The following is a 19,131-nucleotide window of genomic DNA, read 5'->3' on the forward strand; positions in this document are numbered from 1 at the left end:
CTCTCTATTGCCAAAAATACGAAGACACGTGGTCAGCGCTACCACAACGCTAGACATGAAAACCTCAAATAAAAACGGTTTCACTGTTCAGAAGAAAAACGCGCTGCTGCCGTGGCTACTGTTAAGGCTCATAAAGAAGTTCTGTGTGCGCACTGCACATGCATAGGTGGCCTCATTGAGGCGTGCTCGCATATTGGAGCAGCACACTCCACAAACTTTCTAGTGCGCCGCCGTTTCGCTCAAGTCTTCGCGATAAATTCTGCTCAATCATGTAGCTCCGCGCCTTGACGAGAGCTTCGTTGCATTCGCACAGTTAACTTCCGGCATGAAATTTGAACCTGTCCGTAGCTAGTTACCATGGTTGATTTGGTGCAAGTCAACGCGCAACAATATATTGCTGCATGGACACTTTGGCAATTCTCTGCAGCACGCAAACGTGGAAACCTCCAATTCTGCAGTAATTTAAATGTATTACGCGAGGACACAAAATACCAGTGGAAGCCCACACAACACACATCATATAAACACAGCAAATTCAACGGCGTGTATGGCCCGACTGCTCCGTGCCGATCTCAAACATGGCGCCCAGCCCGGTGCACCGCAGCGTCACGTAGCGGCTTAGTTTCAGGACATGCGCCACGCAGTAAGTAAGTAATAGCGCAGGAGCCTACACATTTAGTTTACATAATAGGAGTGTGCACGCGCACTATAAATACACTGCCATAACTGAAACCATTTCACAAGGGTATGCAGTTCAGTCGTTCCAAGTTAGACATATTTCTGAAATAATAGGTATTAATATTCTCAATAAGTGCTCACTGCTAGTGTGCATACGAAGAAAAAACAAGCCCCTAAAATTGCTTTATTTTCTTTAACGCGTTAAAATGACAACCTAACACAATCTTGCTAAAGCTACGCAGACTGGGTATAACTTATGGAAAGATTGCCCACCTCCGGTTTCAGCTGGTCAAGCGCCTTTTACGCTATACATTGCAGGACTGATAGTGCTCAATGGACCCCTGTGGAAGGAGCAGCGCAGGTTCTCGCTGAAGCTCTTCAAGAACCTTGGCATCGCAACGACGGCCATGGAGAAACACATTCACGTAAGGCGAAACTAAGCACGTTCACGGGAAGCATCGAGTCGGAGATGTTTTGAAGATACACTAACTTACCTCTGATTTGGTCAATTATTAGGCTCGTTCAGCGGTGGTGGTTTACCGTATGGTGAATACAAAAATACCGTTCCGTCGCGATCGACACGTCTCTACATTATTCTGCGGTACATCTGCTAACCACTAATGCATTGCATGTGATAACCACAGATGCATTAGGTCCAGGTGCCCACACTTTAGGTCGAAGCACCACAACGCTGTCCGCTCGTGGGCGGAACACACCCGCGAAAAGATACAGCCATCATCTGCGCGTGCGCGGCATACCTAGCAAGCAAGCCACGCTGCCGGGTGTATCTGTTTGGTCCTCAGTGCCGCGCCAACACAACGGGAGGTGGGTGATCGGGGTTTGTAGGATAAAGCGTGCTCGCACTGCCTGCAACGGAATCTCTACACGGACGCGTAGTCATTGTGGGGCTACCTTAATCAACTCTCACTTACACTTTTAATGAACTACTTTATATTACCCAAAATTCAAAGAACATTTATGTAGTCTTCAATTGATGTGACCACTTTTATGACAAAGTGTTGACATCTAGTAGTCTCATTACCTTTCACAACTCCCATTCACTTCTAAGTGTTGGTAATTGCGTTAACCTAACTATTATTACGCTTTAGCAAGCGAAGGTTTTGTCTCATCTGTGTTTTAGTCCGGTTAATTACTCTGATGTCTTAAAAATATCTCGGGACATTTGAACTTTTCTTAATAGTTTTTTCATCAATTTTTACATATCTTAGTGAACTGTAGAGGTGTAGTATGCCTCTGCGTAATTTTCGCTACTTCATTTGTTTTCGGTGGTGGGCGACCAGACAATCACATTGATTACGCACAGGCAAGCGATGATAAGTCAACACGATGATTTCGGGGTGCACAAATTGGGGGTTTATTCATCTAATACAACTTAAATTTACACACTGGACTAAGTCACAAATGCAAAACATGGAAAATGACGGCATACCCCTCGGCTTGCATGACTGGTCTCCGGTGGTGAGATGCGCTGTTGACCCCGAGTCCGCTCACACCAAAAAGGGCCCGAGTCGCTGCCTAAATAAGGTTTTTCAGCATCCACGGGTGTGCGGACCAATCAGGCAAGCCGAGGATAACCAATCCCAACACGAATTTTCATGGTCGCGTGAAGCCTGCCTCGCAACAAAACTGCAGCAGCTTTTTGAAACGGGCACATTCTCTAAAACGGCCTTGACGCGTACACAATTGCTCAAATGTCGGCCCCCGACCGCCCCGAAAGACGCGGGCGGCGGCTCGCTCGTTCGGGGTGGTGGTGGTAGTGGTTAGTAGAGGATAATGGCACCTAATTTTTGCCGCCCGGTCAAAAGCACGGCGCGGTGCCTGGTTTGGCGCGAAGCACGCACTGACCGAGCGGATGCAGCCCTTTCTGTTCAGACTCTTTATATTAATGATGTCCCGCGATCCCTACAAAGGTCAAGGGCACTGATGTACGCGGACGACACTGTTTTAGTTTTCACAGGACACTCCTTAGCAGATTTACAAAATGACGCGATGACCGATTTATCGAACATTTCGGAATGGTTTGCCAGGAATCAGCTGACTGTTAACTGTACTAAAACAAAGTATATGGTGTTTCACTCTCGTAGGAAACATATTGACGCTGAATCTCTTAACCTAACAATAAACAACACTCCTATTCAACAAGTTCCTTGTTTTAAATATTTAGGCGTCACTTTTGATGAACACTTACACTGGCATGAGCAAGTACAAAGTGTGTGCGCAAAGCTAGCCTATGGCTGCTATTCTCTAATAAAAGCTCGCCAATATTTTCCACAAGCTATTCTCCGCACACTCTACTTTTCATTGTGTCATTGTCACATAGGTTACTGTCTGGAATCGTGGGGTGTGACGTACAACAGTTATCTAAAAACTCTTGAGCGACTTCAAAAGCGTACACTGAAAATCATAAGCCAAGGTGAATCAGTAAGTAATATTTTCCAATCACAACGCATTCTCTCAGTTCCGATGTTGCGTGACTACAAAATTGCTGTTTCAGTAAATAACATAATTAATAGAAATTCACCTTTGCCTGCTGATCTTTTTTCAATTCCTAAACGCAATACGCGACATGCTTCGAATGGTAATTTCAATCTGCCCAAATGTTTTAATGTTTACGGAGAAAGACTGATACAGTTTAGTGGAACAAAAATATGGAACACGGTCCCCCTAGAGATTAAAACGGCACGTAATTTCAGCATGGCATGTAAATCATTTTTTCTGTGGAGTCAAGACATGTAAGCATGTGTGTGTGATTCGATTTTCATTGTATTTTTTTAATAAGTGCCTATGTATAGAAACTAGCTGCAAGCTAATAAGTATGCATATCTGCAAGAAAAAATGTATTACTGTGTTATCTGTATCACATGATTGTTTTTTTTTATGTTGTTACCTCAGAGCTGACCTGTACACTTTTTTATGTTGCACATTGTATTGGACCATCCACTAGCCACTTTAGGCTATCGGTCCAAATAATCCCTGTAATTGCATATATCTATTTATGAAAATAAAGCTTCATTGATTGATTGATTGATTGATTGACTCTCATTCTTCCTCAAGGCGCCCTCCCCGAGACAAATCGTTAAATAGCGCCCCCAACAAGAACATCTGGCAAAGAACGAACTCCAGCTGTAGCCGAAAAATAAAAAAAGCTATCCGCGAGACATTGCCTTCGCAACATTATGGTGACGTTTTACTCTGATCACCATTTTTTGCATCACTCATCCCGTATACGCCGCCAGACGGTCAAACTTGACGTTTCATGAGGCACGTAAGGTTTCCGCCTTAACATATAAAGTAAGATAGAAGCCCTCTTGCCACGTAAACGATTTCTGGCTACGGCCGTGATATTGGGCATCCCTCAGTGCCGCGCGATAAAACGTTCACCTGAATTCTCCCTAAGCAGTGGGACATGCTGGAGTGTACGTCACTCTTTCCGAGTTCAACGTGTGCCGAGTGAAGACGTGAGCTTTGAGCGCATAGTATTTTCGACGCAGGAGGAGCTCTCGTACCTGCTTCGCGAGCTGGAGTCGGTGAAGAGTGGCCGCATCGTGCCCACGACCGTGCTCACGCCCAGCACATCCAACATCATCTCGGCGTTGGTGTTCGGTCGCCGATTCGAGTACGACGACCCAGAGCGCGTCTATTTGGACAAGCTGATCGAAGTGATTCCGGCGCTGGCCGCCCAGGTGTCGGCCATCAACTTCTTCCCCTGGCTACGGAAGCTGTTCGTCTTCTTCCGCATGGGAGCATGTGAGCAGTTGAGGGACGCACTTGTCCGCAGGGAAGACTTCGCCGAGTGAGTGCTTCTTTCTGCACGGCGCACTTATCGTTGAAAGACGTCGAGTTTTCATTGGAAATGCGTGTGATATGTCGTCTAAAGTAAGAACAGTGCGCTATACAGAAGTACTGAAGAAACCATGGCGCTATAACGAATACGGGACAAGACCTAGCCAGCACAACAACTTACTTTCACCTGAAGTGTTTTACTGCGGACACTGAGCGTATATAAACGCTGACTCAGGGAAGCCGGAGAGAGGGCTGGCAACAAATGTGTCAGTATATACTCTCTCTTCATTTATCTAAGAAAGAGCTAGACTGCTTGGGATAGACGACAAGCGTACATTTTCTTTTTTTTTGTTTTTGTAGCTTCACATGAGTGTTTACATATGCTCAGTACGTGTAGTGTATCATCTTTGCTCAAAGCAAACGCTTTTCCTGTCTGCTTCTGGACGGTGTTCGTTATTACTTTATTGTTTCTGAAGTATGATGAACTAACAACATGCCCAAACGTTCTTCTTTTTGAAGGACAAGGAGGTCAGTGCTTTATCCGTGCTTGCATTGCACTGTCTGCAGCTACAGATACATACTGACTGGCTGTCATTCAGCCAATATTAACGTAATCTAGCAATCCTATTCATCACAGATAGCCCCTTCTAGCGCGAATAACGATGTGCTGTCTGCAAATGTGCCAAATTCACACATTGTTTCTCGGCACTGAATGATATACCTCAAAAAAGAAAAACAGGCCCTGAGGTAATATGTTTTCACAGCGAAAGCTGCTACAATATCACAACAAGGGTCGCCTGCACCGTACTTGTCTACTGCCACCGCTGGTGTCCGTATCACTATTTCGAAAAATGGGAATAACTAGGTAAATAAAAACACAATGGAAACAATAAGATACGAACCAGGGTTCCCTGCGCGCCAGCCCAAAATCCTACCATTGAGCTATGCCAGCGCTTGGAAATCCATTGCAAACTGACCCTATATCGGCAGGCTTCATGTCGGGAAAGGAATCGCATTAAAGTGTACAGTAAAGCGCTTTAAAGAGCTAATGGACAGCCAGGCGTCGCACAATGCGAATTGCGTAACAAATGGGTCGTTGAATGGTACAACCCATTGCAATAGTGCTATAATTCTTCATCGTCGTCAGCCACAGCATCAAAAAATTGCACAAGCTTCCTTGCAAGAGAGTAGCTGGTACCCCGCTTCTCAGAAGAATGACAAAGGATGGCAAAGTGAATGCATCCCTACTACACAAAAATTCAGAAATTGTGACAATTTATGGCGTAGTGGGTGCCCTGCAAGTGTGTTGAGAAATTCACCCACATAGTGTTTAAAGAACTTTACGCAGACCTGGCGGGTCTTTTTTTGTTTTCGTTTTGCGAAGTTTCAAAGTGGATCGTAATTAGCGTGTCGATTCATTTATTCTATAGTCACTCAAACAATTCAATCTCAGGCTCAGTATCAACGAACAATTTGTTTTTGGTTCTATTCATACTGAGCAAAGAAAGATTACACTTTTGTGATGGCAGCTATGACGTGGCAAGTACAGTCTATAGCAAGATACGGAAATACGGTACGGTATAGCCATGCCGTTCTTTCTTTTTAGCTCGCTGTGTAGCCGCTTCCTGTTCCAGTGACAGTGCATTCCTCGGACGACACGTTATTCATTAACAATAAGTAGGTTGTGAAAAATTGTTGCAGCCTGATGATAATCCGGCCACAAAGTTTATGTGACGATCCCATAGTAAATTATATAAATGAGAACTGAGAACAACGCTAAGGAGCTTATAGAGGATGTTATTAGCAGTAAATGTAATGTAAATGAGGACAAAAAGATAATTGCCGTGGGCAGGAACCAAACCTGCAACCTTTGAATAACGCTTTCGATTCTCTAGAGTAGGAGACGGCAACCTACAGCCCGAGAGCCGCATGCGACCCGCGTGACAGTATTATGCCGCCCCGGGACGGTGTCACACGTCACTGTGTTCATTTTTGTATATTTGAGCCACGGTGTCGCAGTTTTGACATCAAATGGGCCTCAGTTTTCTGACTTCAGTTTTTTTTTGTAGTACTTTATGTTCATATATTGCAACGTTAGTACATGCACGCTGAAAATAAACATGTCTACACCCCATTTTTTACAGTATTGTGGAATAAAATGCGCCAAAATTTTTCTCTCTTTGACTGCTTCCTTCCCAACTCCCCCGATGAATTGTGCGGATTCCCGCCATCTCTGTTTCGTGAAACTTGACCCGCTGTCTCAAAAGGTGGCCGACCCCTGCTCTAGAGCATCGGACGCGTTATTCGAAAGTACCAGGCTCAGCCCTGCCCCCGGCAAGCTACCTTTTGGTCAACTTTTTTTTCTTCCCATTTACATTACATTTACTACTAATATCATCCCCTATAATTTCTTTGGTAGTGTTAAGGTTAAAATTAAGGATGTTGTAGGTAGCCGGCGGATCTAGCCTTGCATAATTTGCGGGCAATTGCCCCGCCCGGATTCCTCTTTGCTAGATGAAGTTGTGTCCTTTGTTTGTTTTTTAACTAATCACGAGCAGGCTTTTAAAATAAAAATTGTTCATAGCGGGACGTAAGCCTGCATAAGACAGCGGCCTTTGTGCTATTCCTCGTGCAGTACTGTGCCGGTACTCTATCTCGCTGAACTGTACACCAAACATAATTGTCACTTATCACCAGTTACATGCTAGGTCTGTAGCAATCGAAAATTTCAAGAGAAGTCGCGACACTTGTTTAAGATCGAGGAACCACGCGGAAACACAATATCAGTCACGCTGTCGCATGCATGGTGAGCCTAACTGTAGCAGTTCCTCAAATAAACCTTGCCGTTTCTTTTTAAGCGCACAAAATTTAAGCAAATAGTGTTCGATATCACCGTTTTCCTTGCACTTCGGGCACAAGGGCGTCGCGGAGAGTCTGATCTTGTGAAGCCATGCTGGTGTACGCGCTGATCCCGTTCGAATGCGATGAAACAAGCAGGCCTCTTCCCTTGATAGCCCTTGTGTCACACATGGCTGGTGAGGCGTCAGTCATAACGAGTGAAAATGCTTATTTACAGCTTCTCATAAGATACGCTGATTGTCTTTGAGAGCCTTCTTCGTTGGTGTAAGCTCAAGAGCACTCCGGGCAAGTCTGTCAGCCGCCTCATTACCCGCTATACCCACATGTGATGGAATCCATTACAACGTAACGTTTATACCCATGCCATGCAGGTCTTTAAGGATTCGCAGTGATCTTTGAGTGCATAGATCCAAAATCAATCCATGTTTTAGCCGCTGCAAAGCGGGCTTACTGTCCGAGTTGTTGCTGCCTACAAAACTTCAGTTTCTACAGGGCTTCCTGAATTGCCACGCTTTCACATGCTGTCGATGAAACAACGCACTCGAGTCTCGCTGCCCAGGAAACCTTTAGAGATGGGATCACAAACGCTGCAGCGCTCACTCCGCGCACCATTTAAACTGATCCATCGGTGAAAACTTTCAAACGATCGGCGTACTTTTCTTCAATATATTCAAGTACCAAAGAAATTACTTCTGCTGTGGGTGTAGAACGCTTGCTTTGCATCCGTGCAATCGCCTTGGTAGTGTCGTCTGTCAGTTTTTATGAATATTGCATCGAACAAAGAAAAACGAACCCTCAATCATTTCCACTTCGTTCCTTCAACGTAAATAATAGTATTTTGTTTAATACATTCCTCGTGTTATGGTGCCTTCACTATTATTAATAAGAGGCATACGTGCACCGCATTTCTGCAACTTTCAATGAGACGCATCAAAGTGGTCGCCTGTGGTCATGCGCAGCCCAGTGATATGCTTTAATTTTGGTATATTAATGCACCACAAGTGGTTTATGCGTGCAACTAGTGAGAAAGAGTGCATGACGATATTTAGTAGGTTTATTTTTTATGGCAGTTAGTGTTTGTCTGTTGCCGACGGAGCTACCTAAGCCTGGCAGGTTGAATACTGCATGTAAATTTCCTCCTCGTTCAAGCTCGAAGATCGACTTCCACCAGGACACGTACCAGGATGGTTTGGTGCGGGACTACATCGACGGCTTCCTCAGCGAAATGAAGCAGCAGGACGAAGGATGCAAGACCTTCACACGTGCGTACATTGCCAGGTTGTTGGCACTTTGCACCTTATCATAAGTGAAATCATGGGTCGCTGCCAGGGAAAGCGTCAACACACTGTTTCTTGGCAGCCATTTAAAAGACAAAAGTACCAAATGAACGTGGGGCTAAGTGCTGACGCAAATGCAAACGAAGACACAGGAAAAAAAGGAGAAAAGTGTTTCTTTGTCTCCTGCATGACCACGTATGGGGGCACGTGCATGCAGCGTCATCTTCCGTCGGCAACCGCGGTAATCTGCCGTAATCGAATGCGAAATAGGCGAACAAAATCATATCTCACAAAAAAGCTGGTTATCAAAAACGACAGCCGGTTAACTACAGCAGGGACTTATTTGAGCATTCTGGTAAAAATGCAGTGTCCCTCTGCAAAGCACGTGGCTTTACAGAGTGTTTGATATTTTACAATAGGTACCCATGTGCTTTTAATGGGTGGTACTCAATCGTTCTGATAAGCCACATGCTTCGTAGTTCAACACTGCAATTTTAATCTGAGTCGTTTTTGATAAAGAGCTTTTTTCAAAAGATCCGAATACTTTTTCGTCTATTTCCCACTCATTTGTGATAGGACGCCATGCTTACCACCTGGAGATGGCGCCTCCTACACAAGTCTCCAAATCCTGAAAACGCCTTCGTTAGATGTTACGCTGCTTAATTTCCGTCGTGGGAGCATGCTGGTTCAGAACAGAGTCCTCCAATCACGCCTGTTGTGGAACTTCCTTCCTAACCGGATATGACCATAGACAAATTTTATGACCATAGCGAAAAAACTTTCTCGCCACAGTCGCCTTTGCTTATATAGGCTGGGTGAGTTGCCACGGCAAGAATTCAAAGTAGCGCCTTCAAACAAAGTCGAAGCGTTCTGTGGCCGCAGTATCCTCTGCAACATCGCAAGTGTAACACTCCCTGCTCGTTGCATCTTGAGCACAGGAAGAAAATGTCAATGCGGAAGCCTTAGTTGCGTCATCAAACGCGAAAAGCGACCACCGGCGATGACAGTACTACTTAATCAAAAAAGTTATGTGGTGACGTCACTATGAGGAATCATGACGTCACAGGTCATATATATTAGTGACGTCACCACATACATTGTCACTTGATTAATATGGTTGATTGGGCGAGTTGGTGATACATGATTGTTTTGAAATGAGAGCGCACTACTAAGACGCGGGCATAAAGACAGTGACAAGCGCTTACCACAAATTGAAAATTTATTCGAAAAACTATTAAATATGTATTGACAAACAGCGTCATGACACATACGATAAAACCAAATCACGGACACAAATAACAGAACCGATAAAATATCTATGTACGTCAGCCCCACCTTGCCAACGCCTCTGTACCTCAGAGTGATAATTCAAGCAGCATACATAGCGCGTGAGTACGTGACTTGCGTCAGTAAACTATATAGCTCTGTCCGATAAGGAGCTAGCATTTGTAAACAGTAGCAGACGTCATAGGAGTTAAGTAAAGATATATATATATATATATATATATATATATATATATATATATATATATATATTATTGAGATCTAACAGACAATAATGCCAAGGCATGTATAGGGGAAGTTATTAGGCCAATTATAATGTAAATGAGAAGAAAGAAAAGTGGGTGAAAAGATAACTTGCCCTGGGCAGGATCCGAACCTGCGACCCTCGAAAGAATTTATCTTTTCACCCACTTTTCTTTCTTCTCATTTACATTAGAATTGGCCTAATAACTTCCCCTATACCTTCCTTGGCATTATTGTCTGTTAGATCTCATTAATATTGTGTAAAACACGAAAAACGAGCCCTTGAGTATACACTTGTTTCCCTTATATATATATATATATATATATATATATATATATATATATATATATATATATATATATATATATATATATTCACAATGCACTTCTAAGATGCAAATCTCTTTGGAAGTTAAAGCAAAAACAAAGCATCTTGCTTGTGCAAAGCAATGCACAAAACGTCTGCGACTTTTGGCCAATGGCGTGTCGCGATTTGGATGCATAGCGCCTATATGGGCAGTTTCGCAACTCGCAGAGTTGAACAACTCTGGGTTCTAAACCCGCACACTTGTTTGAGCCTGTCTTTAAACGTAGCGGACAGATTTGTTCTGGATTCCCAAGCCGCACTTCCATAGAATTACATGCATAGCGGTCTGGGAACACTGATCAAACCTGTGTATCTGTTGTTAAACGAACTGTTGCCGAAATGTGAGTAAAGAAGGGAATTTATCTCGCTCTACGAACTCACGACCCGGTGATTAACTCCATGCCTCTTGAGCCTAACATAGAGGTAACGTTTACGTTTTTTTCGATCGATTCGCAGGCAATTTGCTCAAGGGCAACGTAGCGTCCTTCTTCGGCGCAGGCAGCGAAACCGTGCGCGCCGCCATCGAGTGGTTGCTGCTGGTGAGCGCCATGAAGCCGCAACTACAGCGTCGCATCCACGACGAGATCGACGCCGTGCTCGCGAGTGGCCAAAGTTCGCACATCTCCTGGAGCAACCGGAGTCAGATGCCGTACACACAGGCCTTCATGTGGGAGACGATGCGCATCAAGCCTGTCAACCCTCTCAGCCTCATGAGATAGTGAGTATCTGAACACTCGAACCGTTCTTATTAGAACGAGGGGATGCGGGACAAGCCCGCTCTTGTACACGTTATTTGCGCACAGTTTTATCTAACCGGGACACTAGTGGCCTCGAGATCTTGGAGTGGCACGCTCTCGCGTGTGACGTCAGTTTGTGGACTCCGCTCTCAACCGCGCTGCAGCAGCCACTGCTCCTGGGCGCGGACCATCTGCTTGGGGCGGGAACGTTGTCAAACTATCAGCGTCGCAAGGGTCAACTAACACCCACAAAGAATGCTTTCGAGTGTAACTATGAATTTGGTTTAGTCGCAGCCCATTCGACAGGGGCCAAGAAAGCTCTCAGATGGCGATGCCGCCGACCGCATTGCTGGTCAGAAAGTGAAACTATGTGCGAGTGTCCCCGCTTGTCATCTGCATATGCAGTTTCCGCCGTTGGATAGTATTTATTTCAAGCGTTTCGAAATTTCAAGGCGCGTGCCTTTCTCTAGCATCTACAACGTGTAGAAAACAGCCTGCGAAACGTCGTGATGTCGCATCGATGGCGCGGCGGTGTGAGACGCCGGCCACGTTGTTGAATGAGCGCAGCCGGTGCCGTCAATGGAGATCACATCACTGTCGTGGCCCTGGCCCTTAAAACACGCTGACTTGCGAACCCGCCACACAACGTCCCCGTGGTGATCGAGCACTGCGCAATGGTTAAGTACTGCTCTGTGCCTCGGTGTGCTTCGTCCGCCCGGATAAAGAACGTTAGCCTTCACAACGATCCTAAAGAGAAGGGCACGCCTGCCCTTTTCCTTGGGATATTTTTTTTTGCAGTGCAGCGACACTTAAATTGAACAGGAGCATATATGTGAGAACCGCTAATTTCTGCCATTTTGGCAATCGCAAACAACACATGAGATAATTGCTGCAGAGCAGCTGCATAAATTGCTGCTTCGAGCGTTCATAGCATTCACTAGGAATGCAAAGCCGCATCAAATTACCAGATTTGAGACAATAGCACTTGTATTGCAGTTATGGGCGTCGGCAGGGTGCAGGCTCGTGTTGTATCGCAGTAAGAAAAGTCTTGGGCGGTAGGTGCTTGTGTCACTCGCGAAAGGGGCAAGCCCCGCTTCAATGCACCCCCTGGCCGATGCATATGGCTGCACTTTGTCTCAGTAATGTTTGCTCAATGAGAATGACATCATTAAGTAACACTGAGCACTGTGTTATTTTGGTGGGTTTTGGGTTTACAGGGGGCAGGCGCTTTGTCAGGCTTTTATGCCTTTTCGCCGGTCCCCTAGGCAAATTGTACCTTTCTTCTTTTTTTTGCTTTTGCCTGAAATAAACTTCAACTTCAACTTCGAACTTCAAGTAGTTCATATCAATACCACACAGCGCCGCCGCTCGGGTATCAGACTATAACCAATAGCTATCACTGATTGTATATACCGCGCACAGCACCACAAAGATTATCTGACAACCTATAGTGAAACGCACTGAACATCGGCAGCAGGTTCCGCTAGGAACGCGCTTGTCTTGATCAGTCAACTACGTATACATGTACTTACACTAACCATATAAAGCTGTATAGTCCTAGATGTACCGCACCACTCAGCTGCGCTTACGAAGCACGCTTACCCGAGGCGATACGGAGGCCGCGTCGTGGGCTCCCCGTCTAGAGATTTTGGCGGTAAGTTTCGGGGCTGCACCTCACTATTGCCTACGCTTGTTGCCTGCGTGCAATGAATGGTTGAAGTATGGCGAAGCCACTGAAACACGGTTGAAAGCTTACCGAAAATAGGAGCGCAGGGCGGATATAGCAAAAGTCACTCGTCTAAGTGCTTGCTGCACATGGTCAATAAAGTCGTGGGGCGCTTTCCCTCTCCGAGTTTCACTATCCACTTCTTCGTCATCTTCAGCTCCGTATTATAATAGTGAAAGTTGACTCCTTTTTCTCGGGTGGGTGATCATGTATAGGCACAGAGCAGTATACTCCATCATTGCGCAGCACTCACCGAGAAAACAAGGGGCTGCAGTTTAAAAAAAAAAAAAAGCGCTGTGCTTTTAAAATGAGCGTTAAACGCAGACATCCACGGTTGTTATAACAACCAATTCAACTGCGTATTTGCCGAGTTTTACCAAGACGGTGGTCTCAATACGGCGCCACGCTTCGAAAGTACGCGCATCCTCGAACTGACGTCATACAAGCGCGGTTCGCAGCGCCGCCATCAGTCGCACACCAGTTCAATAGCGCGGTACAAGGAACGAAATCGGCAGACAATCTCGGATGTCGGCGTAAATCTTCAGCCACTCTTCGTGTTTGTCTGGCACGCGACAGGGTAATTGTTTAACGTGATTTTTGGCACATTTTACCATCGCCATTAGGTGTCGTATAAAGACCGAGGGCGATAACATCACCCCATGCGTCCCAGGTTCTATGCGTGAATAAGAGCACGCGAGTTCAGCCGGCTATCACGGTTCAGGTAAATGAAAACGCGACGATCGTCTTTTGTCACACGAAATGCCTATCACTGTCCCGGAGCCGGGGCTGCGCGGTTTCGGCAGAAATTGCGTACTTTAAACGGGCGGTCTAAGCCACCTGCTCAAGCCCACGCAGAATTGGAAACTTGCTTACTGACCCTTCCTTATATGCCGAACGACGACAGCAGTTCTGCTGCGAACTGGCATTCGATGCGATCATCCTGTCCACTTCGTTCTCGTGTCTTGTGTTTAGCGCAGTTATAATGTTTCCTGATTGTGAACTGGAAGCACTGCGCAAGCAACCACTGCCAACTTTGGTATAGCCTTAGAACGACAACTTTATTGCCAACGACATCACTTTTAAGCGACAATATATATATATATATATATATATATATATATATATATATATATATATATATATATATATATATATATATATATATATATATATATATATATATATATATATAATCTGATTAACACCATCGAACGTACAAATAAATGCAACCGCCGCCCACTGCAGTCACTGTCCAGCCCAGAGAAATTTGTTATTAGATATCCAATCGCATCTGCGCACTTCCATGACGTCAACACTTCAGCGCACTTAGGGTTGGAGATTTTCCTAATAATGTTCATGTCGCTGGTTTTCGGTCGAAAACAAACTGCCTGCACTATTTCTGCCAACGTTCCGTCAACTCCGCTCTGTCAAACGTAATATTCTCTTAGGGGTGACGCTGTTTCAATTTCTAGTACACGCAGTATTTACATCAACAGCGAGAACCTACTTACGGTTACAATGGAAACCAGCTGTAACCCGTACGACCCTCATGGGCAGATCAATGCTACGTGCACCGCTGTTCAGGGGCGGAACTCACATCCACGTTTGATTGCAACTCAGGCACGGAATTATCCACGGCGAATCACATTTGTTTCACCCGTTTCGTTTTTTACCTTCGTGTAAGTGTTAAAACTTCCACCTCTTATAGTGTCACCCTTCTAAGTTCGAAACAATGTATACAGGGGACCGGGTCGTCGTAACCTGTCGTCGTTTCACGCTTCTGGGCGCAATGCTGCGAAAACCCCGCATAGCGTAGCCATCTGTATCAGATTCAATGCATGCTAGTTCTCAGTAGGAGTTTAATTCCTCTTGTTCTTCGAGCACGTTGTTGATGATGATTATAGGCGCGGAGTGCTTTACGTGCACGGTCAACCGCATGCTGTGGTCGCTTGGTGTGACGCAGGCAAAACCGCGTATAAAAAAAGAGTAAACAAGCAGAAATATAAGAAGAGAGGAAAATGGAATAGGAAGATAAATAGAAATTAGGACAAAAAAACAGGACTGGAAAAGAGAAAATGAAAGAAAGAGGAGGAGAAAAAGAGAAAACCGAAGAGAAACAAAGTAGCCTATTCAGCTCTACAATTTCTTCAAGCTTGGCATCACAACTGCGAAGCCGCCTTGATTTTCCAATTGAATCTATTAATTTCACTGGGGATATTGAAATAAATAAAATTGCCTGTGGTCACAGTAATGGCGCAGGAACAAATAAATCGGCCGAGAACGTCACGGTGATTTAGTCTGTGGAGAAATAAGTGAGGTGCTCTGAATGTATAACTTGCTGCATTACCAAGAGTGCTGTGTTGCGGAGTGTAACATGCTGCCAATTTTCCTTCTTTCTTTCGCACAGTGCCGCCACAGACGTGAAGGTGGGCAAGTACGTGATACCTCGCGGCAGCGTCGTCATCGGGTCGATATGGTCCATCTTCTACGATCAAGCTTACTGGGGTGATCCGGAGGTGTTTCGACCCGAGCGCTTCCTCGCCAACGACGGCACGAGACCACAGAAACCGGAGAGATTCATCCCGTTCTCCTACGGTAAATTATCCTCTGCCTGGGTAATAGACTGCCTTACACGAGAGAGTGACAACCTAACCAAGAGAGACCCACGAAGCCCCCCCCCCCCCCCCGATCGTGCTTCAACGTTCGTGACCATTCTCGGCACACAAATTTTATGCTGGCTTGTAGAATGCCACAAGCCAATTTACGATGAAGCAACAAGCCACCAATGGTAGACAGGCTTTCACTGTTTGTGGAGCTGCCCGAAGGCCCTGTCAGTAGACTTGGTGCTCAATATTTCCCTTTCCGCGAGGGAGACCGCTCTTGGAGCCTCTAATCTAATGATAATAATAATTTTTAGGGTTTAACGTTTCAAAACCACTTTATTATTACAAGGAACGCCATGATGGAGAGCTCCAGAAATTTCGACTACCTGGGGATCTTAAACGTGCACCTAAATCTAAGCACACGGGTCTCACGCATTTTCGCTTCCATCGGAAATGCGGCCACCGCGACCGGGATTCTATCCCGCGACATTCGGGTGCGCAGCCGAGTGCCTTAGCCTCCATACAACACCATGACCGGTAGGGGCCTCTGACTTGAACGACCAGCTGTGGCTGGTGGGCAAGGCATGCCTAGAAACGTTGTCCGGGGGCTCCCGGGCACCTACAGGCGCCCAACCACACTTACATAAATTATTTAAAAGTTCTATCCACTGTCATCAGTTCCACTCAGCTTGATAAAGAGAAGAAAAATCACAGTGCAAATGAAACGAGGATGGGACAAAGAAAAACTTTACTTCGTCCGTATACGCTGCTCATGTGTGTACAGGTTGATGTGTCCTTTGACCGTGCATGGCTGGATCGACGCAGTGAGCGTCCCCTTTATAAAGGAACGGTGAAGTTCACATCACTACAGCTTCAAAAGAAACTTCATTATTATCTTTTACTTTGGCCCTTGTCTTGTATACTCCTATTAACTGCAATCCCCTCGGAACATCAAGATAACTTGGTGCGTGTTTCTCGCACTGCTGCTCATATCTTGCGATGATTCTGGTCGTCGATTGTTTAACTTCGTGCATGGTGTGCAGCAGGGTTTCACCTTCAGTGTAACCGTTTAGCATGCTGTCCCACTATTTTGAAAGCGTTAATAATAGTCTTACGCTCATGGCCCGTCATGTGATGGGACAAGAACGAACACCTCCACCTACTTTAGACAGCATGGGCAATCTATCATACACTGATTTCATAATTCACTTTCCTTGCTACAGCACGCACAGCTTCATTGACCTGCATTGACGACAGACCCTTGTCAGAACTCAGTGCTCGAAGGCCGACACGATCTGTTCTCACGCAGAAAGTCAGTACAGGCCTTATTGAACTTTTTGCGTAGTAGCGGCCTACTGAATAGGCTGTAGCACCCCCGATCTTTTTTTTCCCACGTGTACTTTTCGCTTTCTATCTCTTTCTTCCACCTCCCCTTACTGCAAGATAGCACTGGTTGACCTTCCTGCCTTTGTCTCAATTTATTCGCTCTCTCTTATGAGTTAGTCTAAAACGTGTTTCATCTCGTCGTCGCAGGCAAGCGCGCGTGCCCCGGAGAAGTTATCGCCAACATGGAGACGTTCATCTACTTCACCAGCATTCTGCAGCACTTCACCGTTGAGGCACCGCCCGATGGCCCGAAACTCGCGCTCGACGAAGTACTCGGCATCTCCCTTCGACCGAAGCCGCAGGAGCTCCTTTTCCGACCACGAGAAGTGCACCTATGAGCGGACGTTTTTATAACAGCCAAGTGACCTTCACCTGAGCTTGGCTTTTACGAAAGTGCTTGCCGGTTTTCGCTTTCTTGTTCCCGCTGTTACCACCAGCAACACGAAAGATATTGCTTCTTATCACACAGTATTATGTGACAGCACTTGTATTAAAGAGTAGCCGGTGGGCAGTCATGTGAGACTACTTTATCTTTTCAACCAAAACGCGTTATTCTTAAAACGCTCTTAGCTTTTCACTTATCATTGTTTTTAGAGCAAACCATTATATTTCGTAGACAGCATTATTTCATGTTACATATAGCCCATTATCCTGTGAATAATTTGCTTACCGCGTACGCCTTTGCATAGTCTCAGATGTATGTTTTTATATGTCGTGCTAAAATTAGCGTGTGGCGAAGCCTGCTCGATTATTGCTCATTTTTGCCTGCTATACAGGTGCGAAGAATGTTGGCGCAAAGGGACAGAGCTCCTTTCTCAGTCATCTTCCGTATCGGTTCCTTTCTATAATTTATTACCAAAAAGAGCAACTGCATAGACTACTGAGAAAAAGCGTTTAGATTTCTTTGTTTTCAAAAAAAGGTGAACCACCGCGCTATTTTGTGGTGCGACTCGTCCATTCACCAAGGAAAACAACAACATGATGTTTCTTGCTATGTACTGGTCTTTATCACAATGAAAACCTAAGTATGGGCCCATAACGTGCAAGTGTATGTATCGAGTACGAGAACGCGGTATATTTCACGAAAATTACGCCACGTTTTGTTCACCACTAGTACATTCGGTTGAGTGTGGCATGATTTTTAAAGAAGAGGGTGGTTTGATGTCGTTCAGTTACGATCGTGGCTGCAGAGTACCAGCGAATGTTGCGCATGACTATTCCGTTCTGTTCCACCAAGATGCTCGCGTCTGAGTTGCCCTTCGCAGCCCTAATGTTGTGGTGCCTGAAACGCCATTTACAAATTTTGCTCTAGCCGCTGTGAGATACATCCCACCCCAGGCACTGCATTTGGCAGACCGCACCCATTGGTATGAATGTGCTTTTTTCCACCAGTGATTTCTCGCCAAACAATCTTTCATCAAACGCTTGACTATGGTGTTCTTTGTTTAGATTAACTGAAGACGTTGATCATCTTCTTGTAAAGCAAGGAGACTCGAAGCATGTCACCAGCGTCGCAGCAACTGCAACAATGTGTCGCTTAATTAGCCAAAATGTCATCCATGTCTCCTCTAGCTGTGTGTGTGTTCTCATAATTAGAATGTTTTTTTTTTCGTTTGTCATTGGAGACTCACCTATCATTATTCACTGTCAATGAGAATAAACGTACGTGCGTCATGCATGCGTTGGATTCATCTGCCACTGTGGTCTATACACCAGAACACATCATGCTCTGTGCGTGCTGCCATTTCCGGAATGTGTGCCACGCCATATGTAGCAAGTGCGGCGAAACAGCACCCTGGACGCGAGCAGACGCTGCGTAAATCAAGCGCGTACCTTCATATTACCCTGAACCCGGCTGTAAGAACGTTTCACGCTTTTACTCTCCCGGTGCTGTTTTCTTGTGAAACGTTCAGAAGACCTTCCTCGGCCGTCACGAATGTCTACAGCACGTGCACTGCAGACTGCGGAAGCAACTTCATCAGGTACATACTATCGGGATGAAAATAAACGCGAACAGCGGAAAGCGTTGCTTTCGATTCGGTTGAACTGCGGCATGCCTTGGCTGGGGCTAGGCAGAATTCGTGCTGTAAACCCGAGTCAGCGTAGCACTATAATCCCGCTCCGGCCTGTGCTCATGCACCACATGCGTTTATTTTTTGCAGACGTT

At 45.5% G+C, this 19,131-nt stretch overlaps 1 protein-coding gene across 1 annotated transcript in view; it reads left to right on the top strand.

Annotated features, from left to right (window-relative positions):
* Positions 1–19,131, top strand: part of LOC119174026 (uncharacterized) — an 82,078-nt gene that overhangs the window by 20,943 nt on the left and 42,004 nt on the right. The window contains exons 5-10 of the mRNA XM_075894255.1: positions 997–1,103; positions 4,191–4,492; positions 8,491–8,603; positions 10,969–11,230; positions 15,383–15,570; positions 17,112–17,300. Coding sequence (XP_075750370.1) covers positions 997–1,103; positions 4,191–4,492; positions 8,491–8,603; positions 10,969–11,230; positions 15,383–15,570; positions 17,112–17,300 — 1,161 coding nt within the window. The remainder of the gene's footprint in view (positions 1–996; positions 1,104–4,190; positions 4,493–8,490; positions 8,604–10,968; positions 11,231–15,382; positions 15,571–17,111; positions 17,301–19,131) is intronic.

This window comes from Rhipicephalus microplus, chromosome 5, assembly GCF_043290135.1.
Source record: "Rhipicephalus microplus isolate Deutch F79 chromosome 5, USDA_Rmic, whole genome shotgun sequence".
Classification (NCBI taxonomy): Eukaryota; Metazoa; Arthropoda; class Arachnida; order Ixodida; family Ixodidae; genus Rhipicephalus; species Rhipicephalus microplus.